The sequence below is a fragment of the Manis javanica genome, chromosome 4 (assembly GCF_040802235.1).
Source record: "Manis javanica isolate MJ-LG chromosome 4, MJ_LKY, whole genome shotgun sequence".
In the NCBI taxonomy this organism is placed as follows: domain Eukaryota; kingdom Metazoa; phylum Chordata; class Mammalia; order Pholidota; family Manidae; genus Manis; species Manis javanica.
The window spans coordinates 159,610,539-159,638,512 of record NC_133159.1 but is presented as its reverse complement, the minus strand read 5'-3'; the positions used below and the strand labels follow the sequence as shown (position 1 = coordinate 159,638,512).

General features: G+C 54.9%; 2 protein-coding genes across 5 annotated transcripts in view; one reads left to right on the top strand and one right to left on the bottom strand.

The window, feature by feature from the left end:
- Positions 1 to 74: 74 nt before the first annotated feature.
- Positions 75 to 22,552, bottom strand: THRA (thyroid hormone receptor alpha). The gene is made up of 9 exons (XM_017642479.3): positions 22,381 to 22,552; positions 11,676 to 12,021; positions 9,215 to 9,282; positions 8,535 to 8,635; positions 6,533 to 6,680; positions 5,700 to 5,905; positions 4,590 to 4,736; positions 3,818 to 4,076; positions 75 to 3,445 (listed from the first exon to the last, which is right to left on the bottom strand). The coding sequence occupies exons 2-9, from the start codon at positions 11,726 to 11,728 to the stop codon at positions 3,195 to 3,197; spliced, it is 1,233 nt and encodes a 410-aa protein (XP_017497968.1). The 5' UTR covers positions 11,729 to 12,021; positions 22,381 to 22,552; the 3' UTR covers positions 75 to 3,194.
- The window catches only part of MED24 (mediator complex subunit 24), a 30,830-nt gene continuing 24,908 nt past the window's right edge, over positions 22,053 to 27,974 (top strand). The window contains exons 1-2 of one of the 4 annotated variants that reach the window (XM_017642471.3): positions 22,053 to 22,198; positions 24,521 to 24,643. The gene's annotated coding sequence lies outside the window, so the exon portion shown is untranslated. Of the gene's footprint in view, positions 22,199 to 22,793; positions 22,809 to 24,520; positions 24,644 to 27,974 lie in introns of those variants that run through there. The other 3 variants (XM_037022670.2, XM_073235564.1, XM_017642474.3) reach the window with 3 other exon arrangements.

The following is a 27,974-nucleotide window of genomic DNA, read 5'->3' as shown; positions in this document are numbered from 1 at the left end:
GGTAGGTACTTTGCCAGCAGATGGGAGGATACAGGGAAACAGCACACAAGTCTAAGGGGGGGTGCCCACGGGGGTTATTTTCATCATATATTTATTACATAAATATATAGTAAAATAGACGAGCAACAATTACCATAAAAATATCTTTCTTTAAAATCCTGACCCAAAACACAATGGGGTGAAAAATCGCACATAACAGACATACTGATTGTCAACGTGGGGCAGGAGTAGGAGACCCCCACAAATCACCCCTACTGGCCCCACCACTCCCTGGGAAAGGGACCTACCTCCTTCCCTGTTTCTGCCCACAACCCCCCACCCCCCACCCCAGCACCAGCTTCTCATACATTCAGTAGCGCCTCCAGGGAGTGTCCCCCTCTCCCCACACAGGAATTCCCAGGACAGGAATTACTGTCCCCTTTATGGACGGTGTCTGTGTCACATGCCCTGCCCTCTCCCAGCCCTGTAGACCTGCCACCAGGGGAAGGGGTAGGGGCTTCTCCGCCCCCACCCTCCCCAAGTCTGAGCAAGGAGGAGGCTGGATGAGGTATGTGTGTTATGAGTGATGGGAGGGGGAATACTGAGATGGAGAGGTGGGTGGTGGGGGTGGGGTAGTGGTCATGGCTCTGGCACCCCCTTGTCCTGGCCTGGCCCCCTCAGCCTATTCCCAGCAGCCCCTCCTCCCACCAACACTGCACCTTCTGCCCCACCCTGCCTGCCCTAGTGCCCTGGGCCAATCCTGGGGAAGGCATACTCAGCACCCACATCAAGGCCATCCCCCTCATTAGCACCAATGGCCCCCAGGAGAGGGCCCTGTCCCTCATTTCCAAAGCAGGACTGGGACAGCTGCCTCTCTAGAGCAGGTGCGTGGCACTCCTGAGTCCTCCTGGCTCCTCCCCCACCACGTGGACTTGCTCACACATTCTAGTAGAGAAACACACACACCCCACATCACGGAGGGAGGGAGGATGGGGTCAGGTGTCAGGGGGAGGACTGGGGGATCACAGCTCATATGACTGGGGAGGCAGATGGGAGTTCCCAAGTGCCTTTAAGAGGCTGAGCCTCTGGCAGGCCTTTTCTCCACCACTGCCTTGGCTGAGAATGGGGACGGAGGGATGGAGGGAAGGAGGGACGGGGAGACAGCAGACAGGTCAGGAATTCCAATGGGCCCTCAGGGGTGGGAGGAGGGTACAAGAGGGCTTAGCCATGGGACTGGAGAAATAAAAGAATCAGTACCCCAGGGGAGAGAGAGAGGATAGAGAAAGCACGGGAGCCCACAACCCCAAGGGGGGCGTGGCAGCACATGCATAGGTGACAGCAGGTGCTCTTTGAGGCCCCCCCCACCCATCAGAACACCTGAACAGTGGGGGGAGGACATGCCCTGATGGGCAGCACAGCATTGCCTTCCCGTGCGTGCATATGTGTGTGTGTGTGTGTGTAGGTAGGGGGCTGTGGCAGGCTGAGGGTCAGGGTGGCAGGTTCCCCACTGCTTAAGACATTTTTGCCCCAATAGTGCAAAGCGCAGGAAGCCCTGGCGCCCCTTCCCCCCACCCCATTCCTCATGGCTTCCGGGGGGCATCTATGTCCACCCATCCATCCCTGCCGACATGCAGCCCTGAGCCCAGGGCCCTCTGGTCTGCTGTCCCTCCCCACCCTCACCTCCCCTACCCATGGCAGGGCTACCTCCTCCCTCCCTCTCTCCCCTACAGAGTGGGTGATAGCCAAATGGGGGAGGAGGAGGGCAGCTCACCCAAGTGCAGACCAACAGAGCACTCCTCACCAGGAGGGTGGGAGATGACTCAAGCTAAAGTCCCTGAATTAGAGAAAAGAGGGGAGAGGGGTCCCAGGGGCAAAGAGGCGGCTGGCCTAAAGAGCTTCAAAGGAAAAAGGAGGAGCACCAACCACCCCCTCCCCCGGGGCCCCAGCTAAGTGCCATTTATCTAAGCACCCCCATTCTGGTGCCTACCTGCCCAGACTCTGGGTTAGTGCATTGAGTGGGAGTGGGGAGGGGAGAGGGCAGAGGTTAGAGAGAGCCCAGAAGACAGACGGGAGACAGGGTCCTAAGGAGGTGGAGGCTCTGGGAGAAGCTCCCGTGCACACACACCCCCAACTCCTCCCCAGTGAACAGCATCTGGATTGTAGCTAATACTGCAGGCGTGAGGAAGGCGGGAGCTTGAGCCACAGTTTTTCCTGTGTGGGTGCCAAGGTGCAGAAGGAGTGGAGGGCAAGGAGAGGCCCCTGGGCTTGGGCACTTGAAAGGGAAGCTGTGCAGGCAGCAGGGCAGGCTGCTGAAGGGCCAGCTGGCATCCAGCGTGAGAGGTAGATGGAACTCAGCGGGCACGAGTGGCAGAGAGCAGAGGGAGTAGTGGGGTGGGGGTGCCAAAGGGGCACGGTGTGGGGGGCAAGGCAAGGGAGGTGGCCAGGACCCTGTTGTATTAACTCACAGCTCTGATCGGCAGCCCTACCCTTGGGGACTGAGGATTGGGGCAGTTTTCTGATTTGGGGGGAGGAGAGGCAGCTCTCAAAGTGCTTGGGGGTGGTAGGGGCCAGCCTTGTTAATAACTTAATATCATCTCTCTTTATCAGTCGCTCACGCTCTCTTTTTTTCTTTTTTCTCTCTGTCTAGTTTTTCTTCATTAATCTCCCCTTGCCTGGTTTCCAAAGTGCAGTTAAGAATGACTATAATTTTTAACCTCCAGGGGAGGAGCCAAGCCAGGCCCTTCTTTGCATCTAGGAACTGGGGAAGCAGAGGCCCTTAGCCTGGAGGGGGAGCCCAGGCCAGGAACTGGACAGGGAGTGGGGGCTCTCTCTTGTGTGTGGGCAGGGGGTGAGTTGGGGGCATCTTCCCCTGCTACACATCCCTCTGACCCCTATGGTCGAGATGGCTTATCCCCTCTTAGATCTCCTCTCTTCCCCTACCTTCTCAGAGGACAGGCTCCTAGGGACTGCTGGGCACGGTCCCCCAGCCTCCCACACTGTCCTTTCCATAGCAAGTTCATTTGTGTGCCCTGTCCCAGGGCTGGAGGTTCTGAGGAGGGACGGGGCAGTGCGGGGATGTGTGTGGGAGCTGAATCTATCCGAGGGTGAGAGGAAGGAGAGAAGAGGTGTGGGGGGCCTCCCTGAGCCCCCAGCTCTGCCCCTTCTCTCCAGACTCCTCCCCACCAGCTCCGCACACCCTCTGGCCGCCTGAGGCTTTAGACTTCCTGATCCTCAAAGACCTCGAGGAAGAGTGGGGGAAAGAGTTCGGTGGGGCACTCGACTTTCATGTGGAGGAAGCGGCTGGCGTGGCAGGCCCCGATCATGCGGAGGTCAGTCACCTTCATCAGCAGCTTGGGCCAGAAGTGCGGAATGTTGTGTTTGCGGTGGTTGACGTAGTGCTCGAACGCCAGTAGGTACGCCTCCTGACTCTTCTCGATCTTGTCCACACACAGCAGGCCCGAGCGGTCTGCAGGGGAGGATGGGGAGAGGGTGAATGGGCGAGAGTAGGCAGAGGAAGGATGCAACCTCAAGAGGCCAGGGCTAGGGGACAGAGAGGCACGGCAGGAGGAGGGGTAGAAAGGGGGCGAGGGGCAGGGAGAGAGGATTGGGGGACAAGAGATGGAACTGGGAACAGAGGTAGGATGGGTGACAGAGAAGGGGACAGAGGATAGACCTGGTGACAGAGATGGCCTGGATGACAGAGGTAAGCTTAGGGAGCAGAGAAGCCAAGGAGCAGAAAGATGGTAGGGTTAAGAAAGGAGGAGAGTGACAGGCCCCCAGAGCCCAACCAGGCTTGGGACCCTGGAAGCTTCTGGCTTCCCAGTCAGTCAGCAGGTACCTGTTGACATTAGCAGCACAGCCTGCAGCAGAGCCACTTCCGTGTCATCCAAGTTAAAGGCAGAGAGTGACTTGCCCAGTTCAAAGATAGCGTCGGAGACCACGCCCAGGCCGCCATTCTTGAGCTGCTCTCGCTTGACAGCCATCTCCCCACTCAGCGTGAGGGTGTCGCTCTCTGGGTCATAGCGGACAGCCGCCCGCAGGGACATGATCTCCATGCAGCACCCCTTCAGGAGGATGATCTGGTCTTCACAAGGCAGCTGTGGAGTGGCAGAGTCACAGGGACACTCAGCATACCCTTCCCCAACAGTGTCCTCTGGGTGACCTCAGCGAGCTGCGAGACCACCACTGGCCTCAGCCAGTAACACATACATGACAGCTAACCTGCACTGGACTGTGGATACGCCCTATTTTATTAAACCTTACAATTATGCCTATGAGTTGGGTCCCATCATTGTCTTCATCCCCACTGCAGATGAGGAAAGTGAGGTAAGGGCTCTGGTCCAGGTCACACAGCTAGAAGGGCAGTCTGTCCCCAGACTTAAGAGTCAGGCAGCCACGTAGACTTGCAGGGAGAAGGGCAGGGAGGGGCTGGGGAGGCTGGGCCGGGGGAGCCTTCTGGTTCCGTAGGGATCAGCTGGCTGTGCATGTGTATATACCTACAGGAATTGCTCCCTGTGCAGAGAACCTCAGGTGAGCACGTGCTGGGATTCGGTGACCTGGCCAGCTGCCTCAGGCTTACCTCCGTGGCTCTCGTCCCATCTGCCACTCACCTCGGAGAACATGGGCAGTTTTTTGGCAAAGTCCACCACACGAGTGATGGCTGGGGTGATGATCTTGGTAAACTCGCTGAAGGCCTCTAGGTCCACCTTGTCTCCGTCAGGCATGGAGACGATGGGTGATTGGCCAATGTCATCCGGCTAGAGGGAGAGATGGGGGTCAGCTGGAACTGCAGACCCCTTTCAACCTCTCACTGAGTCTCCCTGCCCACCAGGGGGAGCTCCAAGGCAGCTTGGGGAGAGGGGCCACCAATATGTGGGGACTGGTGCCCCAGGCCTAAGGCTTCACCTTCACCTTAGGGCAGAGAATTAATTGGCCAGAGCCAGGGCTCTGAGTCAACTAATAGTAACAATGACCATAACAGTAATAGAAGTAACATCATAATAACAGACAATATATTTACTGAATATTTAATATGTAGCTAGGCATTTGCTACAAGTTTTACATGTATTATCTTATTTAATCATCACCATGACCTTATAAGGAAGACATTATACTTATCCCCATTTCACAGATGAAGAAACCGAGGCATAGTGCAGCCCAAGGTCACATGCCTAGTAAGTGGTATAACCAAGATTTGATCACCCAGGCATTCTGACTCCTGTTATACACACGCGTGCTTGGCATCAGAGCTATGCTCTTAACACTGAACTGTGCCACCCACTGGCATACTCCACCAGGAACCAGATGCCTGTTTTCTGCCTTCCTCCACCATACACAACCAACCGTCCATTTCCTTCCAAGCTGACCATTCAGTTTTGCCAGGGCCTAATACAATGCCTGGCACCTTGCGGGTGCCCTGAAATATGTTACATAACTGTGTCCTTACCCTCTCTTCCAGCCACTGTGGGCAGGAAAGATGCTGCCTCTGCTCACTGGAAACTCAGTGAGGAAGGCAAAGCCCTATCCTTATGGAGCTCCCGATCAGATGGAACAGGCAGGACCCTGATAGCAGCTACATACATACAAGTGTACAAATCAGGATCACTAAGTTGTGGCAAGTATCAGCTTTGGGTCAGACTAAACTAAGAAGGCTTCCTGGAAGGGGCAAGGCTCTGAGCTAGGTCCCATCTCTGGTCACGTGGCTGTCACTCTCTCCTTACCAGGAATTTCCGCCTCTGCTTCCAGTGGCTGCCCTGGGCATTTGTGCTGCGATGGGCCTCCGTGGCAACATGGATCAGGTCCCACTCTTCGGGAGTGGGTTCTGGTCGCTGCTGCAGTGATCGGATCATCTCCTCCTTACGTCTCCGCTCCCGGTTCTGCTCAATCAGTTTGCGCTTGGCCACTCGCTTTGAGTCATCTAGAACCACTGCCAACATCAGAGAGACATAAAGCCCTTTGCATGGCACTCTTTACAACCTGCTCAGAAACTACTCTTCCCAGCATACATGCTGGGGAAACTGAGGGCCAGAGAGGTTAAGTAACTCCCCAAGTCACCTAGCAGTTGGGTGGCTTAAGTTGATCATAATCACTGGGATGACACCAACTCCAATTTGGGCTGATCCAGAGGAATATCATGCTCTGGTCTAGAAGGTTATGACGACACTGGTTACCAAAAGACCCTGCCATCCAGTCCCTAGTCGATGAAAGATGTCATCTCTCACCCAGAAGTGGGGTGCCTTCTCCAGTGGTCAGGAACACTGTGCTTGGTTGGGGCACTCAAGACTTACTTTATTCAATAACCCTATCATCCTAGAGAGTGAAAGGCAGGTAGAAATGGGGCCCAAGCACAGGGCCTATAGAGGAATCCTGTTTCCTTTTCCCTAGGGATAAGGGCAGCAGGGGCCATGATTCTGAGCATCCATTCTATCATCAGCCTGGCCTGGACTGTCATGCTGCCCTTTGGGCCCTGAAGGTACCCTGGAAGGGAGCTGCTGTATGTGAGCCCAGCCCCACCCACAGCCACCTGGCCCGACACCCCCACCCTTCCCCTTACAGTCCATGGCCATGCCCACGGCAATGCACTTCTTGAAGCGGCACAGCTGGCACTGATTGCGGGTGATCTTGTCAATGACACAGCAGCTGTCATATTTGCAGGAGTAGGTGGGATGGAGGTTCTTCTGGATTGTGCGGCGAAAGAAGCCCTGGGGTGGGGGGAGACGGAGCATGTTATGATCATAATCTCCCCTTCCTGAGCCAACTAGGCAGTTCTCTGGGGCTGGGAGATTGGTGAAGGCCCCCAGCATCCTCCTGACACAGCAAGCCCAGGATCACTGGGCTCTCCTGAGCCGAAGGACCTTGAAAACATGCACCCTAGCCCCTAGGATCCTGGTGGGGTGGGTGGTACATGGGTAGCAGTAGTGAGAAGGTAAGGATGAGGGTGAAGTGGGGAGGTTTGAGCCTAGGGATGGTGTGATGTGCTACGACAGCCAAAGGAACAGCAGCTTTGGAGGTCCAATTAATACCTTATTTTCTATCTTGCTAAACAACTCTGAAAACAACACTGACCCCAAAGCCATTCCCAGACATGCTGCCTGTTGCCCAAGCAGGTGGAAGTAATGAATGGAGGGGGTCAAAAAGTCAGGAAAGGCACTGGGTATGAACTGTAGCTTTAAAAGAAAATGTTCAAGTTTATGTATCAGGTTTAATCTTTGCTTTAAAGGAAAAACCTCAAGAATCAAGATGGCAGCAGTAACACAAAGAGCTGATATGTGCTAATGCTGACTACAAGGCCTTTTCTTTCGTGCATTATCACATTTACACTCATGTCAGCCACAGGACGTAAGGTCTCTTACTATCTTCATTTTGCAGACTAGGAAACTGAAGCTTGGAGAGAATAAGCAATTTGCCCAAAGTCATATGGCTAAATGGGCACCAGACCCAGAACGAGACCTGAGGTATGAGACACAAGGTCTGAGCTCTCAGATTCTGGAGCTCATTAAAATCACTTTTACTAAGCGCACTTACCAAAAATACAGATTCCTGGGCCTCACTCTAGACTTACATCAGACTCTCTAGGGTTGGGGAAGGCATTTCCATCTTTTTAGGATGCCCCTCTGTGACTCATGTCCTTGAGGATGAGGATCCTTGCTATATGTTACCCTGCTTTGTATTGTTTCCAAGACCACTGCTATGGGGCCCTAAACCCCTTTGGTCATGGTTTGGTTGACACTAAGAAAGGAACCTGAAGACGTAACATCTTTTTAAATATTTCTGTTTCTTGGAAGATCTTACATTTCCAGGAGGTGATGATCCAGAAAAACCCCTGCAGGTTGAAATGGCCAAAGTGAGATCTAACTAAGGCTACCCCATCTATGACCTTGTTCCCTCTGCCCTTGTTCCCTCTGCCCTTGTTCTCTGGGCCCTACCATGCCCTCCAGCACTGCTTCTCAATCTCTCAGGCACAGCGGAAGCAGCTGGGGAGCTTGTTCCCAGGCAGATTCCTGGGATGCATCACAAAAGGCTCTGCCTGAGTAGGGTTGGGATGAAGCCCAGAGATCTGCATTTAACTAGTCCTAGAAGAGGTCCATGAACCACATTTTGAAAAATAGTGATGTTTATTTCAAGTCTTTCTCTGCTAGGCTGTGAGCAGCTTGAGGGCAGGGCATGTACTACATCCCTCATACCTAACACATTGAATGGATGAATGATAGCTGAGATTTATTGAGTGCTTTGTATGTTTCTGGCACTGTTTTAAATACTTAATGTGCAAGATCTCATTTAATTCTCCCAGCAACTCTATGAGGTAGGTAGTATGATTATCCCATTTTATAGATGAAGAAACTGAGGTTGAGAGAGATTAGGCATTTTATTTTCAAATGGCAGAGCAGGAGTTACAAACGAACAAATAAATCAGAAATGAGAAAGGATGATGTAACATATGGGCTTTAGGTTACGTATTTATAGAGCTGTCTGCTGTGCCAGGTGCTGAGGGCCCTAAAGGGAGTGAGATGGGTGCTCAGGTGACGGGAGAGGGGCAGGAGCTGGCTGGTCCATACCTTGCAGCCCTCACAAGTGATGCAGCGGTAGTGATAACCAGTTGCCTTGTCCCCACACACGACACACTGCTCGTCTTTGTCCAGGTAACTAGGGATATACCCTGGGAGGGAGGAAAGGAGGCAGGCAGGCGGGCATGGCTTAGGCTCCCAGCAGAGAGGTTCCTACACTTTTCCAGCCCCCAACTTTTCCTTCCTGGCCACCCCCTAGCCCAGCCTCCCTGAAGGTTTCTTTGTGTCCAGGTAGAATCCTGGAGACACATCAGAGATCATCCCCTTCCCTAAGAATATGGAGAATCCCAGTATTCCGAATGTCCATCCAGGGCTTTTTTCTTGCTGCATCTGAGGGGCAGGGGATGCAGGAGGAGGAGAAGTAAATGTCAGCAACTCACTTCAGGGGAATACAGCCCCCAGCCCTTAGCTCAGGCCCTGATTTGGGTTGGAGGGCCTCAGGCAAGAGTATTATGGGAGAAGGGAAGAAGTCCTGGCCTAACCTATCCTCGAAGGCTAGGGGATACCCCACATCACCCTTCTCACCTCCAGACAAGTCTGTCCCAAGCTGTCTAGGAGGCTCTCCCCATGGGACACAGGAGTTGCTGGTCCATGCCCAGGCCTCAAAAGAGGCCTAGCCTGGTTTGGTGGGGTTGAGGGCATGGGGGAAGGGCACACACAGCCAGGCTCACCTGACATGCTGGTTTTCAGGGAACATTGGCCGTTCTTTCTTTTTCGCTTTCCATCTGGTGACCTGGCACTGAATGGGGGTAAAGTGGGCAGAATCACAGAGCAGTCTTGGGCAGACCCTTCTCATCCAATAAGCTTATATAATCACCGAGGCCTGACCCTCTACCTTGCATCTGCATTTTACTTCTCACTCCCAGGTCAGCTGACAAAACTGAGAAGGGACCAGCTATCTAGAAGCTTCAGGGTGATAAGGGGCTTGGCTGGGGCACAAGCATATTCTAGGGCCTCAACACACACATTATAGAATCTTAAATATCCATAATCCATAAGATATCCACATATTTAAATCTTTAGTACATGACACATATGCAGAAAGAATCTTCAGGACATGGTTAAAGCTATTTAACTTTTATAACACATGTCTATATAAGACCATAAGACCCGTGCATATGAATAACTATGCAGCCTTCAGTATAAACTCAAGCATGGCAAATAAGCACCAGGATCTACATATCTATGCAACTTTCAGGGCATTCTCACTTAAATGCATTATATGACCTCTAGAATATGCCCATGTGTTTGTTACACAACCCTTTGGACAGGCACCTAGTAATACCACCTCCCTCCCCCAAGTGAACATATTGCTTGCTTCCTGGGTCATGTACACATACTAAATAACTGCAGGAATTGAAAACATATAGTGACTGCCAACTGGAACCTAGAACTAAAAATATTAAACTAGGGACCTATTCCAGAATCACCCTGTCCACAGCCTCCATTTAACAGAGTAGCAAACCAAGGCCCCACCTGTGCCTAGTGACATTGTGCACTGGAGTCAGAGCCAGAACAAGGACCCTGAGCAAGGACTCCTTGCTAGGTATTAGCAACCCTCACTGCACATATATGTCACCAGCCTCTCCACATACACGTTACATAACTTCGGCAGACTCAGGTTACATAGCCTTTTTACATGCATGCATGGATTGTATAACTTCCTACACCCACCCTGCATGTGGCATATTACAGGGCCCCTCCCCCTGGAGCCTGATGTAGCTCCCAACACACTGACACAGTGACCTTGGCCAGGGTCACAGACACAGACAACTCTGTGTTCCATGCCCCCTGGAGATTAACCCTGTTCTAATTTTTAGAGCAGCTGGAAGGTCAGATCTCCCTACTGCCTCCAAAAGGGGTGGGTGCGGGGAACTCCAGACCACAGAGGCAACAGTTGAGCTAGCTGGTGGTCTTTTAACAGTTACTAGACTCACAGCCTCTGGGTGCAGTCCCAGGGACAGCCACAAGGTGGCGTGGGGACATGAGGAAGGGGAGAAAGATGGAGGAGGGTCTGCAGCTCTGGAAGACCAGGACCCAGCATTCCCACCTTTCTCCGAGTTGGGATCCTAGGCCCACACGAGTCTGGGCAGGGAGGTACAGAGGTTGCAAGTGAGAGCTCTGCATTGCCAGGCTAGACCTTTTTTTTTCAGAGCCCCCCCTGGAGTTAGGGAGGCTTTGTGGGGGAATACCCCGGGTGCCCTACTGAACAGCCAGCCCCATCCACTTCCTCCACCCATCCGGGGACCCAGTCTTGGGCCCCAGGACTTTGCCTGGCCAGGCCTCTGGCCTCCTGGCTCAGGATCTGGTTTCCCAGGCAACAGCCACACTGCTCCCCAGAGTATCCCATCCCCCACTCTTTCCCTGGCCATAGGCACAGGCTGTACCCAGCTCCTGGGGCGTCATGCCAACTGGGACAGAGTTCTGTGTCACTTGGAGCTGATGGAGAGGCAGAGACCCTCCTCTTTGGGCAATACAGATCGTAGGTAACCCATTCCTAGTTGTATATGCAGGGCTGATGCTTCCTCCACGTGTGGGCAAAACCTTCAGCATCGGCATTCACCTCCACTTCCTGGGAGGAGCCCCATGGCAGAGCCCGCCTTTGCCCACGAACAAGGAAGAGATTGTGGGGCTCCCAACAGGTTCCAAATATAAGCACAGGCTGCGACCAATAGTTACTGGTGCATGTGCTCTGAAATGTCCTGTCACATGTACCATGGCTTGTGGACCACACACTAGTGGTCAGATGTGAACAGGCTGGTAGGGAGAGGAAGAAAATGGCAAGGCTGTTTGTATGGCACATGCTCAGGTGAGGATGGCTTAGGGGATGTGGAGGGGGGCATTTGAGACTGCCCCACATTGTCAAGGGAGGGGCCACATGCCTGCTGCCTGTAATTACTCCACTCTGTACACCTCCCCCCTCCAAAATGGACATCTCTCAATCCAGGTGCCTAATTTCCTGCCACAAGTGAACATGACCCATCTATTGGGCAAAGGTAGGCAGCAGGCTTGCTGGCTCATACCCATCCCCTGAGAGATGCTTAAAAGAACAAAGCTCAGTTTCTTGTGCCCGTTTGGGTGACCATGCCTATTGCCTAGGAGCTGGCACAAACTAGTCACTGGACCCGTTACCTGTTCTCCTCTGGGTCTGACCCACACTCCACCTTGCTTGGCTTCTGTTCCATTCACTTCAATTCCATCCAGGATGCCCTCCAGCACGCCAAGAGATTGGGGTGGGCACACTGGCCCCCCCAGCACGCCCACGGGCTGCCCACCCCCTGCCACCCAGGCCCTAGGGCACAGCACCCATGGTGCTCGCCTCAGCACATGGCCTTTCACACCATGCCCTGTGCCCCAAGGGGGGCGGGCGGTGAGAGGGGCCAGGAGGTGGCAGGTGGTAGGGCTGAGGGGCAAGCTGAGTCCAGGGGGATCCTGGGCTGGGGAAGTAGCTTCAGAGTCTTGTCCTCTCCAGAGGTCCCTGCAGAGAGAGGAGAGAATTAAGGGTAAGGTGGCGCCACAGTGGGAGTGGGGGTGGGAGTGGTGGAAGTGGGGGGATAGGACTCCTTTGGTGGCAACATTTTGGGCTCTCAGAGCTCAAAACAAGATGGTGGTGGGTGTGGAGGGCAGGCACAGGGAGAGGATCAGGATAACCCCTCAGATCAACAGGCACAGCAGGCAAGACTGGAGTTCCACATCCTAAGCCCCAGACATGGAAAGGGATGGACGGAAAGAATGAGGTAATCCACGCACATGTCTCGATCCTCACATTCAATCAAGTGCCTGGCCCTTCATAAATGTCTATTAGGAGTTAGCTATTACCACCGCTCCAGGCAAGTTTTCCTAAAACTATTGGTATTATAGGAGACCAGAGGTGAGCCCAGGCATGGGGGGGAACAGTGAAGGAAGGGTGGGGTGTGGGGCAGCACACAGGGATCATGAAAGCCACCTGAATACTCAGGGAGAGAGATGGAAACAGTGGGGAGCTGACCGCCACTGCTGCTGGCTGAGTTATGGTTCCCCAGCCTTGGCCCCCCAGGGATGCCCAAGTTTCCCATACAAGGTCCCCAATCACACTTTCCAGTCTGGGAAGCAGGCTTCCCAGTTGGTTTAGCTGAGCTGCCACCCCTCAAGATGGAAAGGGGAAAGGGAAAGGGAACCGTTAACTGCTTAGACAACAGGTGCCCTCTGAAGTGGGCATCAGAACTTTATGGGTGAGAAAACCGAGTCCCAGAAAGCTTGGACAGTCATTCAAGTTCACACAGCTAGTAAGCAGGTGGTTCAGGGATTAAAACCTCAAAGCCTGGCTTGAATGCCAGCCTCGTTCCACTACCTGGGGTCCAGGGCCATTCCAAGCTGAGCCCACCATTCCCTCTACACTGTCCCTCTGACCACAAGCTGGAGACCCAAGGCTTACTGTCTGCACACACAGGCAGGTGTGGGCATGTGAGAAGGGGACAAAGGGTGCAGCTCCCCACAAACAACCTCCATCACGTGGCTGCTGCATCAGAGACCTCGCCCCTGGGCCCCCCAGCACCCTCCCCAGGAACTGATAAGGAGCCAGGGTGGGAGCGGAAGGCAGAGATAAGTCAGGCCATTGGGCAGGGCAATGGGACAGGGCGTCTGTACCCAGGCAAGCCCCCAGTGTGGGGGGTGTGGCAGGAGTGCAGAGGGGTGGCCCAGTCTGCCTCTGATACCCCCACAGACCAGGGCTGGGCACTGGAGGTTGGAGGAGACTGGGGGCAGGGGCAGAGGCAGGGGGCGTGAGCAGGGAGCCTTAGCCCAGGGAGCCGTCAAGAAAGTAGGTCAAGTTTTTCTTGGCTTGTGGAGAAATTCCTGTTATAAATTTATAATGGCGTAGCCAGCCCTAAGGGGTGGAGGTAGGGGGAGGAGAAGGACTGGGTGGGGATGCCCAGGGCCTGGGTACTGGGTCCTGCTCCTCCTAGCCGGAGCAGTGAGGGTTAGGGGGCTAGGGCTGTCGTGGGGATTGGGCTGGACAATGGAGGGCTATTTTCTGTCACCTCTGTTTCCACTTCTATCTGTGCCCAGCGAGGCTTCCTTTGGTCTGTCTGCATCTGAATGTCTCTCTCTCTCTGGGTCTCTGGGTCTCAGTGTCTCCCCGTCTCCCCCCAAGGCTGTGCCTCGGTGCTTGGCACACCCTGGCTGTGGTGCTGCCCCCGCCTGTCTCCTGCCCACCTGGCATGCTGCCACCACTTGTTTACAGAAGCTGGAAAAATCCACTCGCCAGCCAGAGGCCCAAGTGCCCCCAGGGAGGGGAGGAGGCAGGCACAGGAGTGGGCATGCTAAGAGAGGGGCAGCTCTAGGGAGAGGACCCTGGGGGCAGGCGAAGAGGGCCAGGGTGTGTGGGAATGGCTACTAGCAGCTGTGGGCCAGGCTGGGCCAGGAACACCAGCAGCAGCCACATGGCACCCACAGCTCCTGCCCCAGGCCATAGCTCTGGAGGACCCCCTCCCCTGCCACTCCTGCCACTGCCAGTTGCTACAGGGCACACCTGGGGTGGTGCCAACCTGAGCCACCATGTTTATTTTCCCTTTTTCCTCCCCAGCCCAACCTTACCTCTAAATGTGTCTGGGCACTGCCAAGGGCTTGCACGTGCCTGCGGTGGGGAGGGCCACGCTCCCTCTCTGCCCCACCTCTGTGCTGAGCTGAATGGTGCTCCGGCGCCTCCAGTGCTACCCAGGTTACTGCTGTTGGCAGTGGGCAGAGCAGCAAGGTGCTGCTGACAGCGCTCAGGACACCCTCACCTGGCACCTAGCAAGAGGCTGGGAACCCCGGGGACTCCTCTCCTCTCTCTAGGGATGTACCTGGGCCTCTGAGGCAGCATAGAACAGGGCCCAGCAGGCGGGGAAGCACAAACCATGTGAACCTGTGTCAGCTATGGGCAGAAAAAGGTCAGCATGGAAGGGGAGTATCCATCCCGAAGGGCAGCCTCTCTCCCCTCCTCCTGGAGTCCGGCTTAATTCCTCAAGTTCCTTCAGAACACATGCCCTGAAGAGGTGTGCGCTCAGCCCCGAATAGGGAGAGGGAGTGGAGCTATATGGGGTTCTGGGTCTAGGCTGGACAGACGGATGGCAAGACCCACCCGTTGGCTGGCTTGGCCACCCACTCCCTCTTCATCAGATAGGAGATGCTGGGTGGCAGTGTGGGCAAGGTGCCCGTGGAGGGGGAAGCATTTCATTAAGCTTAAGTGCTTCTGCAGTGTGTGTGTGTGTGTGTGTGTATGTGTGTGTAGAGGGGGGTACAGAGACAAGAGGCTCATGCGGCATCCATGGGCACCATGCCAGGTTCCCACTGCTGATCTATCCCACTCTGCAATCCTGGAGACCCAAGGGACTCCCCCAAAGGACTCCTGGGGCTGCCAGAGGGGACTCTGCCTCCAGAATCTATCTCAACTTCTATACTTCTCCTGTGCCTGCTCTTGGCTTTGGCCCCACCTGTCTGGGGCCCCTGACCTTTGCCCTTAATGCACTAAGCCCAGTCCTCTTCCTTACCAACCACAGAGGGAAAGACACACATATAGAGGGGGCTAAGAAAAGGGAAGAAAGGGGAGGAGAAGAGGGGTAAAAGGGATGATGGGGGAAGAAAGACGAGGAGGGGCCAGAACAAAGAGATGGGCAGGGACGGGTTAGTGCCAGGATGGCCATGAAGCAGAGGGACAGGATGGAAGGCGGCAGCAAGCCGGGAGCCGGGGAGAGAAGGGGTGAGAGAGAGAGAAGAGGACAGACGAGGGGTGGAGAGACAGATGGAGGAGAGGGGAGACAAAGAAAGGTAACAAAGAAAGATGGGTGAGGGGTGCTTCATGCCCCGCCTAAGTCCCACCCTGTGCAAGCTGGGGGAAGGGGGAGTAGAAATGGTTTCCACGGTGACAGCTGGTTCTTGGTGGCCTGGCATGTGGGCTATTAATAGTGCTGTGGGTAGGTTCACACCTCCCTCTCCCCTTCCCCTCTGCCTGCTGCTAAGGTGGGGGGGGATATTTCCCCCCATTCCCAATTACCTGGCATCAGTGCCCTGGCCCCACACCACGGGAGCCAAGAAGGGGGATGCTAGGGGCCTGGGTGGCCACTGCAGCCCAAACATACACAGGGGCATGCCCGGGCAAACACAGGCATCTGTGTGCAGACACGGCCGCCCGTGCCAACGTGGGCTCCCATGGGCAGCCACAAACACCAACAGCCCCTGAGAGTCTGGTGATGGTGGAGGTGGCAGCCCCAACACAGGCCCCCACACTGAGGGATGGATGCCTCTCAGGGCTGGATCTCTTTCTCCTTTCCCAGACCCCGGCTCTCTTCTCAGGTATGGGCTGAGCGGGACTGCCCCACCCAGCTCGCTGTTCTCCTAGTGCCAGGAAAGCTAGGAGTGAAGGTGGGGAGGGAGGCACTGTTTGGCAGGTGAGAGATGGCAGAGGAGTGCTGTGACGCAGGCACCAGCTTGGCAAGTGGGGAGCCGCACAGGCAGCCTTCCTTGGTGAGCTTGTGCAGGGCTTCCACAGAATGGGGTTCTAGAGCCTAAGGGCAGGGACCCTCGAGTCTGATCTAGCCACTGTGGGCCCTGGAGGCTAGAGGGTGGGAGATGGGGGTGGGGGATGTAACATGGGGGAGACTGGTCACTTAAACAAAAGATCCTCTCCCCCAGAGAATGTAACAGGAAACGTCCCCCCTGCCGGTCAGGGACAGAAAGACACCAACAGCAGCCTTGACTTGGGCCAGATTCCCAGTCTTAATATCAAAGACTGCGCTCCCCTCCACACCACCATAACCTCAACCACCTGCTGCTCTCTTCCCCTCCTATCTTCCCAGGGCAGCTCTTGGCAGCTCTAGTCTGGCATCAAGTTGGGCACCTCCATCCCCTATGCCCACCTACGATGGTTGTGCCCACAACCACTCTCAAGAGCTCAGCCCCTTCCCTGTCAACCCACAGAATTTCATTCGCTCTGCCCCAATTCCCCCCAGGAATGGAGGTGGGAGATGCACTTAGCCAAGAAGGCAGAGTTAGGAGCACCCCGAGCTGGGCACGGCACATTCTCCCCTCCTCCCCCCCAGCAGCCAGCCGGGTAATCGGAGCTGGGGCAGCTGAGTGCTGGAGGCACGAATGTCATGTGGCCAAAGCGCTCGCTGCAGATGGCATCACGGGCACAGGGCTCGGGGTCCTCCCCTCTCCCCTCTCCTCTTGCGAGGAGGCCCTTGAAAGGAGTTGTCTGCCAGCCCTGGGGAGATAACCCAGGGGGAAAGGGAACTGCCGAGGTGGGAAGGCAGGGATGTTACCCCAGGCACCCCACGGAGGCGGGAGCTAGCCCCCACCCGAGGAAAATGGGCAGGGAAAAGGGGAGGGTGAGAGGGAGACAGAGGGAGAGGGGGGGGAGAGAGAGAGAGAGAGGGAGAGGGCGGAAGGAAGGGAGGGGGAGAGAGGGAATGGGGAGAGAGGAGGAGGGGGGTAGAGAAAGATTGAAAATTTTGTGTATGTGTGTTTGAGGGAGGTAGAGAGACAGCAAGGAGGAGCGAATGAGCGCTGGAGCAAGTGAATGCAGCTGAGTCTCAGGCACACACACGGACACGTGCAGACACACACATCCCGCATGCGCAGAGCTGCAGGCTCCCTGTACCCTTCCAGCAGATACTGAGTCCTCCCCAGCCCACACATGCACAAAACACGCACACATGGATGTGCGCGCAACACACCCACTCACTGCTGTGTACAAAAACGCGGATAGCGACCAATAGCCAATAGCCTCGGGTCTGCGTTCCCCTTCCCCCGCCCACGCTCCTGGGTCCAAGAGAAAATGGAACAGGCAGCCAAGGCTCTGGAAGCTAAGAGCTCATCTCTTCCTTACAAGAGGAAGAGAGGACGAAGAAGAGAAGGTGGACTGGAGGCTGGTCCAGTCCCGCTGCTCTTCGTCACCGCTAGGTTGTAGCTGTGCCTTTGGTTCTAATCCTAACCCCAGACCCTTGTCCCTAGACTGAGCGCTCACGCCCAAAGCAGGGGAGCAACCAGAACATTTCCTGGGCACCAGTACGTGCCATCTTGCACCCCTTGTCTACCCAGAGAACTTCGGCACCCTCCCTCCGGACCACTGCACACAAAGGCACACAAGAGGGAGGAACCCTTTGGTACCCCAGCCTTGGCCTGCCAGGAAAGAGGGCAGACAGCACCACATGCCTGAAAACCACGTGTCCCCCACCATACACCAGCCCTGTGCCTCCATGAGAGACAGAACTGTCTCTGGCTGCACGTATCCCCACCCTGCAGCGGGCCAGGCCCTGGGAGGACAGGAGAATTTACAGGCATTGCTTACCATAGCAGGACGCAACACGGACTGAACACAGGTGTCACCCTCACTCTGAGTGAGGTAGGCATCCTCGTCTCCAGATGATGGAAACCCAGGCACAAAGTCAGTAACTGGTGAATGGCAGAAACCCAGCTGCCCAACTCCCAACCAGGGCTCTTTCCACAAGGTTTGTGCTTGCCTTTCTTCCCAAGAGGTACAAAAGGTGCCTTTGCAGCCATGGGAACTAGAGTTGAGATTAGCCCCCATTCCAGAGGCTCTCCAGTGGCCCCACCACATGGCACCCCACCATTGTCCTTGCTGTACCTTGGGGAGGGACTGAATAAATGGGATTTTCAGGAGGGGAGGGTATCTTATCACCAGACTCACAGAGGGAAAGAGACAACCAAGGACAGACCCTCGATTTTAAAGTGCCACGCCCACCACAGTGCTCCTTAGTGCCTGCAGCCGCCATATTAATGTCCCCTTAAGCAGAAGTGGGGAACCTGGTGTCTGTCCTGGCTGATTCTCGATGGTAGGTAGATGGAATTTGGGATCCCCAGGAGAGAGGAAGATATTCAGAGTACTCTATAAGTAAGACAGAAGAAGGCTTGGGGAGAGGAGCCTACTTTCCTTATATCTCTCCCCACTCCCAGTGCTCAGCCTTTTCCCAACAGAGATGCAATGATACCCAAACATTCATGCATGTGCTGCTAACTGGGGAGGTGTGTCCCAGTCCAGTATGCCAATGGTTCCTTTTAAGCAGCTAAAAGTTGAAGATTAGAGGAGGCTAGGCAGGGGGCACCAGGTTGCAAAAACTTGTAGGGGAGAGACAGGTGACATGAAGAGCAAGGAAGCTGTAGATTAGGGACCCACTATCCCCACCCCTCACCCCCATCCTATTCCTGATGTCTGGGAGATTTAATTCTCCACCAGGCTTCTCCAAGAAGCCCAGTGGATGCCAAACCCCCACAGGGTTCCTCATTGTAACACATTCACGGCTTGTTATGCACCAGACACTTTTTTAAACAATCTATATATTTTAACTTCCCTAATCCTCAAAAAACAGAATAAGTATTATCATCCCCAATCTACAGATAAGGCAAGGGAAAGGTTAAATTGCTTTCCCAAGGTTATACAACCAGCATATAGTAGAGGTGGGATTCAAACCCAGGCAGTCTAAATAAAAAACAAAACAAAACATAAAAACTTGTTCTTAACCATTACAGAATATTACCTGCTAGAGGAATGATACCTCTTTTTTTCATCCAGCTGTGTTCCGTGACCAAGCCTCAGTTTCCCTTTCTATAGCAGCCCATGGATTCTCTATGGTAGAATCACTACCAGTGCCTCCTCATCAAAATAGGCCATGGCTGGAGACAGCCTTGGGGCCTCCTGGGCTCTGGGCCTTCTGCCCCAGTGCCCCCTGCTCAAATTCCCTCTCTAGAAGAAGTGCTCACTCTGCCACTCTGGGCTGGAGACTGCACTCATGGGAGAGGGTCTTACTCAGCCCCACTGACAGTCTGGGCAGCTGTACCCTCAGAACCAGGCTCTATGGCCAGGCTAAGAGGACACAGCTGTGGGCATCTCCGAGGTGGGTCTCAGCTGCCAGGGGTGTGGAGAAAGGCCATTTTGAGTCCTGCCATGGGCTCTGTTTAAGCTGGTCCTGCCAATTCCCGCTATTGCCCATGGGGGCCATTATTTTCCAGTGGGTTAGTGTGGTGGAGATCCTCCCTGCTGGCCTGTTTAGGAACTAGCTGGCAGTAGCCTGCACACTCAGGGCTTCCACTGAGCTGGTGTACCCTGCTCAGCCTGCCAGCCTAAGAGGTCAGCATAGGCAGTAGCTGACCCCCTCCCCTTCTACCCACTCCCAGCCCCCAAAACTTGCTGGCTGCAGCTGCAGCACTGAGGAAATGCAGGATGTCCTGAGCAGCCAGCCGAGCCCCCCACCCCCCCACCCCAACCTCTGGTTGACCCCAGAGGCAGGGCAGGCTGGGCCGAGGGGTGGGGTTTGAGTATTAACAACTGGAAAAGTATGAAGAACATCACTGCCAGTTCCCAGCTCTGAAAAAGGAGACTGTGGCAGAACAGAGACAAGAACAGGGGTAGACAGGGGTAGCGAAAGGGTGACAGAGAGGTACAGATTGGCAGAGAAGCAAGGAGGAGAATCAGACAGAGCAAGACAGCAATAGAGACAGTGTTAGAAAGAAATTCCAAGTCAAAAATACACATCACTCACCCAGACACTCAACAGCATACAGCCACCTAAGAAAGGCTTCCAAGTTTAGACAGCAGGGCAGAGGTGGGAAAAGGGGCCAGATTCATGGGGGAGGCAGGAACTCAGCTGGGGGCGAGGGACTGGCCCCAGGAAAGGCTTAGACAATGACCCCAGCAGGAGCAGCTAGATCTCATTGGCTTTTAGGGTGGGGATAGGGAAGGCTCCTTAAGAGCCAGCTCTCCCTAAACACCCCGGTCCCCCAGCAGCCAGGATAATCCCAGCTGCTGGAAGTCACTGGACACTGCTTTAGGCCCATGACTCGGCCCTCTGGAACCCCCCTGTCCCTGCTCTCTTTGCTCTCTTCTCTGTCCCTCAAAAAAAAAAAAAAGCTGAGCCTAAAGGAAGAAGCTTGAGGGAAAAAGCCTCTGTGTGTGCATCTAGGAGTGTGCCTGACCACACAGGTACACTGTGAGCATCTGGGGTTGTCTGGACATAACTGTCAGTGCAGACCTGTGACTGTGTGGACCTGAGCCTTATGAATCACTGGATGCACCTTCTTCTGCACCTGAGTCCCTGGGACTGGGTACAAATGAGTGCACCTGTGTCAGGAGAGCCCACAGCCAATCAATTAATAAGTATTCACTGAGCACTTCTGGTGCAGGCTCTGGGTGGGATCCAGAGCTCCTGGAGTGATTCTCCCAGGTCTCAAGGAGTTCACCTTCTAGTAGGGTGGGATGACAAGTGATACAGAGAATGTTATCTTGAAGGTATGCCTTGCACCATGATGCAGGGAAGTCTTTTCACACAGATGAATTTAATTTTCTTGGCAGCAGGGGTTTTGTACACTGAACCTCAGAGAGCCACACTAACAGTCCAGGAAAATACTTGTTGCTAAGTTGTGTATACATGTGTTTATGTATAACTGCATTTGCATTTGACTGAGTGACAGCGACTGTCACGGAAGGCGATGATGCCTGTGTGACTGAGCTCATGTGAGCACGTGTGTGCCTGTGAGTGACAGGGTCTTTTGTAATGTGTGGCTGTGTGCAATTGCTCTGTGTTCATGCATGCGTGCGATAGTGACTTTTTCTGTGTGGGTGACAGCGACTCCTCCTTGCCCATGTGTGTGACAGCATCTCCGTGTGACCCTGTGCGTGGGTATGTGCATGGGCCAGTCTCCCTGCTCTTGGTCTCCCGTGGGTGTGTCCCACCCCTCTGAGCTCCCCAGTGCAACGGCAGCCTGCCTCTTCCCTTGTCCCCATGTGGGTGTGTCCAGCAGCTCCTGTCCTTGAGTCTGCTTGGATGTCCCTGGCTGTGCATGTGGCTAGCTGTGTGGGCATATCTTTGTGTCTGCATATCACATTTGCTTCTCCCCTCATCTTGGACAACAGCCCCCTTCATCCCTTCCCCCTCCTGGGACCAGAGCCAGCACTGAGGGGCAGGCTCGCAGACCACTGGCTTGCTTTCTGCCCCCTCCACGCCTGGAAACGGTGGCTCTCTCCATTGCCCCTATCGTGCCTCCACCACAACCTAGACCTTTCTCTCACACCGGACAAGGGAGGGCCCCAGGCAGAGAAGGGGCACCAGAGACACGTTGCAAGGGGAGGGAAACAAGGGGTGTAGGCACACACAGCACAGGTTACAGGTCCATTCCTCCCTCTCTTCCCCAACTACCCTAGCTTGCAACTCTCCTAAATGTCTTGGGACCCTCAAAATATACTCCCTCCACAATACGTTACCCCCTCCCTCAAGCCGCATTTTTGCAATTAGGAGTGTTGCAACCAGAGAGCCATGCTCAATTGGGGCGGCGAGTGAAGGGGGGGACTTCCCTCTCCCAGGGCCCGTGCAAGCCCACCCCCCACCCCACTCAGACTGCCCTCTGCAGCTGGAGGCAGCTTTGCAAAGGCCACTAACTCGGCCTCGGCCTCGGCCTGGGAGGCTAGGGGTGGGGGCTGGGGGGGCAGACCTCCGGCGCACCGTAAACAAACCGCGGCGGGAGGGGGAGCTCGGGTGGCCGGCAGTGGGGCCGGGGCCGGGAATGCGCAGCAGACAGGCTAGACAGAGGCCGGACGGGCTCTCGAGGGGGGGGCCTGGACGCCATCTCCGCCGGCGAGCCTCGGGGCCCACCGACCTCTTAGCAACACCTCCCTTCCCCAGGGCGTAAGTTGCGGGCTCCCGGGCTGTGACAGGGTCGCTGGGGCGCCGGGGCAGACTGAGGCTGGCAGCAAGTACCCTCCGGGCGCCCCCAGCCCGCCTGGGAAACCGCCACCGAGCCCCGCGGCTTTGCATAATCAATCGCGAAGCATTTGCATATTAATGCCCCCTCGCTCCCTCCCCCTTACCTCGGCGTGGCGCGCTGGACCCGGCTGGGCAACGACGCAGGGTCTCAGCGCCCCGTTACGGGGGCGTCCATGGGGGGCCAGTGGGGCCCGGGCCGCCCGCCTCCTGCGCCCGGGTGTGAGTGCGAGTGAGCGCGGGGGGGGGGGCGGGGGGCGAGTGTGGCGGCCCCGCGGCTCCTCCGGCAGAGGCGGCGGCCGCTCTTGGCTCCTCCCTCCCCCGCCCCGCTCCGGCTGGGGCTCAAGCTCCGCGCTCCCGGCCGGCTCGCGGCTGCTCCCTGCAGGCCGCCTCGCCGCCGCCGGCCCCCAACCCCCGCCCCCCGCCGCACCCCAGGACCCCGGCCAGTTGCCCGGCAGCCCCTCGGCCGCCTCTGCACCAGCCCCGCTCGCCCTCGCCTCCCCACTCCAGGAGTCTCCGGCAGGAGTGGTACTTGGTAACATATTTTGGAAAATATGTCATTTAAAAAATAGCCGGTGCTTTCTAGACGAATTGGAGGTTTTGGGGTTTGCACCATGGGATGGAGAAAGGCATATCGACGAGTGCCTGCACCTTCTAACCCGGGGCGGAAGTCTAAATGCTAATCCCTAGGAGTTTGTTATGAGTTCGGGTCCCTTCTTCGCCCTTACTGTGTGACCTTGAGCAAATCATTACAGTTCGCGGGAGCAATGCTTCTTCAGCCTTAAAACACGAGGGTTGGGCAGGTGACCCTTGAGGCCCTTTTAACTTCATTCTTTTAAAAATTCTTTTGGAGGTTTCCTCCCCATTCCTCCCCATTCCTCTCTCATTTCTAACATCATTACCTGATCCGCTGCCTCCCCTTTCAAATGTCACTCTCCTTCTCTGTAGGCTCTTTCTATTCATTGTCATCAGCCATTTCCTCAACAATCTGGTCCCCTTGCTGATCTGGGGAGGGCGCAGGGGTTGTCCTATGGCCTCAGCTCCCAGCTTCATGGAAGTGGTATTTCCTCCTGTTTGCCCCCACCAATATCCAGATGGTACCAGGGTCAATCTAAAAAGGCCAGGCTGCATAAAAATTGATCCGCCTCCCCAGAAAAGTGGGTCCACTAGACAGACCCACTCCCCGTGCATGCATGTGTGCACACCTGCGTTCACGGACATAAAATCATTCCAATGACGCCAGAGCCCCTTTCAGCTCTGATCTCCTAGCACCAGGCAGAGCTCTAATTACCCCAGCACCCACCCCTGGCCCCACCGGTTCCCCTGCTGTCATTAGCCCAGTTTTACCAGAGGGGGCCACAGCCTTCCCCATGGTTCCCAGGGTGGGGCCCTGTCTCCAGTCTGCCCTTGGGGAGGGGCATGTGTGTGTATGTGTGTGTCTGTGTGTGAAGGGGAACTGCTGTACCAGTCACCCAGTTTATACTAGGCAGACTCACTTGCTCAGTGTGGGGTTCTAGCCAACGGCCTATCTAAGCTGAGCGGCCCATGCTCATCTTAGTCTCAGCTGCCTGCATCCTCAGCTCTGTTGGAGCCACTTCTCTTACAGGGGTAATAGGGTTTACAATGCATGGGAAGGGTCAGGCCTCTCTCGGGACCCCCTGGAATCATAGGGATGAGAAGGGGCAGCTGGAATGAAATCCATGGGATGCAGAGTGGAGTGGTGGTGATGAGGGGTATGCAGTGGGTGAAGGGAGTCTGCAGCTGCAGTGGGGAGTTGAGGCTGCAGTGTGCAGCCTCAGCACAGTAAGTGAACCTGTGGGTTCAGCCTGGGCTTGCAGTGGACGTGCAACAGCTGCACATGGGACAGGAGGCTGCATGGTGCAGAGTCAGGGCAGTGGGCAGTGTGAGGCGCATTTAGAGTGGCTGACTGCCAGTTGATGCCACCTCCTCAGTGGTCGAGGTTGGCTGAAGTCCTGGGGAACAGAGCTGCAGTGTGCAGGGCTCAGGGTGCACACTGTATGACTGTCCAAGGAGTTGGGAGAGAATCCTGATGCATGGGATGCATCTGTGAGATAAGCTACATTTATACTTTGCATCAATCAGGCTGCAGCAGGAGGGAATGGAGAGGTCTGGCAGTAATCAGGATTAGGGCAGGATGATAGAGTCTAGGGGAAGAAGGTAAAAGTGCTATGGTTTTGCCTCCCTTCCATGCCAGCTTCCCCCACCACCTCTCTCTTTTTATGAAAGGCCCTAAAGATCTTAGGTTGGGGAGTCTTTTTGAAATCCTAGTCTCAGAGCCATGGAAAATGAAGTGTCTCCTGATCCACCTTTTATCCCCCAGAAGAGGAGTGGAGCATCTTGAACTCAAAGGTAAATTTACTATTCCCATCTTCTCTTTACCTCTCTCCCTTTCCTTGGCTCCTAGTGTGGGCTGGCAATAGACCTGGGCAAGGGCAAAGTGAAGGGCACTCACTGCCTCCAAAGCAGGCATCTCACCAGATGCCAGGATCCAGCCCAGATCCTAGGCAGATAACCCCTGCCCCTGTGCCACATCATCTCCCTTTCCACCCCACTTACCCTGCCTACCCCCATTTCTTGAAGCTTCTAGCTCTTAGTCTCATTTCGTCCCCAACTTCCGTTCTCTTCCTGCCATGAAACCCCTACTCAGGCGTCTCCTCTCATTCCCCCCACCTCTGCTTCAGTGCTGACCAGGGAGGGAGGACAGGGAGCAGGAGGGTGGGGCACAATAAGGATGGATAGAGGCTCTCCAAGGTGATGTCTGACAGCCCCCTCCCTCTTAGATGCTGGTTGCCCAGGAGGCAGCAGGAACAGCCTGTTCTCTGGGCTTGCTCGGAACGGAGCCGCTATGCCCAGGCCCCACCCTCTCTCCCTTCTTCCTTTCTTCCTTCTCAGACTGTTGCTAGGGAGCACCCCAAGATTTCTCAAGGGTCCCACCCCTAGAAACCAGAGGATCCAGATATCTTTCTGAAGAGCTTCCCCCAAAAGCCTGAAAGCCAAGACCCCACACAGCACCCTCCACCCCTGCCAAGAAGCCTCAAGCAGTTTGGGGGAGCAGGGCACAGCCCCTCTACCAGCCTGTCCTGGAATTACCTCTATGACTTGGGCCTCAGTAATTCCCCTCCCCCATCTCATCTTGACCTCCTGGGCTCTAAGTGATGTCAGCAAGTGATGAGGTGTCCAACAGGCTCCCCTTGACTGTATCACTTATTACAGATGCAGTCCACTTATTGCAGAGTTCTGGGAAGACAGCAGAGGGAACTGAAGTACCACCAGCTAAAAGAATCTAAAAACAGGTGTTTCTCCCCTTTGTGATCTTTAAATCAAGAAAAGATGGTGGAAATCAAGAAAAGATGGTGGAAATGGAGAGGAAAAAAGGGGGACAGCTTATGGGAGTTGGGGATCAAGGGACGGACAGAGATGAGAGAAGAGAAAATTAGTGAACAATTGCCCTGCTAAAAGTGGCCGTTTAATGCCCTTCTGTCAATCATCTTTGTCCCATCAGGTGCTATGGTTAGGGTCATAAAACAGGGGAGCCAGGAAAGGGACACAGTTCAGGCTGAGCCTTGCTTTTGGTAGCTGAGGAAAGAAGTAGAAAATAGCTGACACCTTCTCCAGGTTGTCTTTCAGGGTTTCTCATACTTTTATTAATTCATTTGACACGTTTTTTTTTTTTTTGGAGCATTTTGTATGTGCCAAGTATTGGATTACCTAACTTTCTCAGCTTCTGTTTATGCTCCCACATAGAACTTGCTCATCCTCCCTTGGCCAGTGGGAGAGAGGAGAGGAGGGGTAGGAAGCAGTCCCCTTTACCGCAGGGTTTGGGTCGTGCCATACTGCAGCCTTCCTCCTCCAGTTAAAAGAGCCACCAGGGCAGGCAGGTGAGGAGGCCGAGAATATAGAGTGGCTCTCAGGACGTGGAGGGAAGGGCAGGCTGACCTCCCTTCCCTGCCACCGTCCAGGTCTTAGAATCCTCAGGAACTCCTCTCTCCTCCTCTCTGCTGTGTGTGGAGTGTGGAGAGGGAAGGCATCCTTAAGGATGTTAGTGAGGAAACTACTCCACAGATTCATTCAAATTTTGCCTTTCATTGTCCTGGCTGGTCTCTTTCTGGGCTCCTGGTGGGGACAGTGGGAAGACAGGCACAGAGAACTGTGGGGGATCCAGGAGCTGTCCCTGAGATGGGGCCACCATGTAGGTCTTTCCCCCATTCTCCCCTCCCCCAGACAGATAGAAAGCAAGGATTCTAATGCGAAGACTGTTGGGGGAAGGGAACTGGTTTGGAACCCGCTGTGTATGAGTATGTGGGAGCAACTCACTTTCTTTTCCCATCCACCTGCTGCCAATTAACTCCCCATAGTAGGGGGAACCCAGGCTTCCAAAGGAAAAGATTCCAGTTCGGGGAGGGGAATGACTCAGTTTCCCTATGGAGAGAGGGGAAGCTGAAACACTTTGTTCCTTGTATGCTTACCAAGTATTTCAGTGTTTCTGGGTGTAGATGCCTTTCACTTTTCCTTCATACTTCTTTCCATCCTACATAAAGAATGTGCCCAACCCACTGGACACCCAAAACTGTTTCTTTCAGCCCCTTACCCCACCCAAGTCCCCACTCTGGCTTAGTGCCTTTTCTGCCACTGCTCTGGTGTTGCCATGTCACTCTGGCTGGCCTGCTTCCAGCTGCCTGTTCTCCAGCTAGACTACCCTTCCCCAGCCAGACCAGCCAACAAGATGAAGAGGTTGGGGCTCAGGGATAAGAGAGTAGAGGTGCAAGCTCAGCTTCTGTCAGTGAGGAGGGAGAGGGAAAGGACAGCAAAAAACAGTGGAGTAAGAGGGCTTGTTGAGGGGGGCTCTGTGGGGGAGAGTTTCCTTGGACACCCAGAGGGGTATGGGTATCCTCTTCCCAACTGGAGAATTATCATGGCAACCCCTCTTTCTGGTGGGCAAGTCAGAAAGCTTGTGGGTCGTGGGAAGCTATTGTAATGTGGAGGGAAGAGGTGGTGTACAGAAAGGCTCTCTCTGATATTATAGGCTAGAAAGGCAGGACAGTCAAAGTAGAGAAACTGAAAATGGCCCTTCCCAAGAGTCCTTGTACTCCCCTGGGAGCCCAGTCCGTGGAGAAACACTGTCAAGCTGCTGATGAGTGGCAGGGGGACAGAGAAGGCAGATGGCCTGACTAACGAAAATTGCCTCCCCTGCCACTGTGAGGGGGCGAGGATCCCCCCACCCCCTATCAGCCAGGCTTCTTGCCAGAGGGAGATGGTTTGAGCTCAGAATATCACTATTAGCAGGGCCCACATATTCCCCACTCCCATGTGGTCTGGACCTGACACCCACTAACTCAGTGAGGCCAGTCACAAGCTGACAGCTTCTCTGCAAAAGGGCCAGTTTGGGCCACGAGGGTTGGGAGGGAGTCATACTATCCATGAATGGCTCAGGTCAGGGTGGGGGGTGGGTGGGGTGAGGCTGCTGTGACAGCAAAGGAAAAATGAGAGGAGGGGAGCAGTCAAAGGTAGAGTGAGGGTCGGGGAGAAGAAGGGAGGGCAGGTGTGTGAGAGACTGCAAAGAAACTGGTTGTGTATGTGTGTGGCTGGGGGAGTTTTGAGGTTGAGTGGGAGGAGTCTGGGTTCCTTCTCCTTCCTGCTTTGGAAGCTTTGGCTACACATATTTGGCAGCTGTTTTGTATAA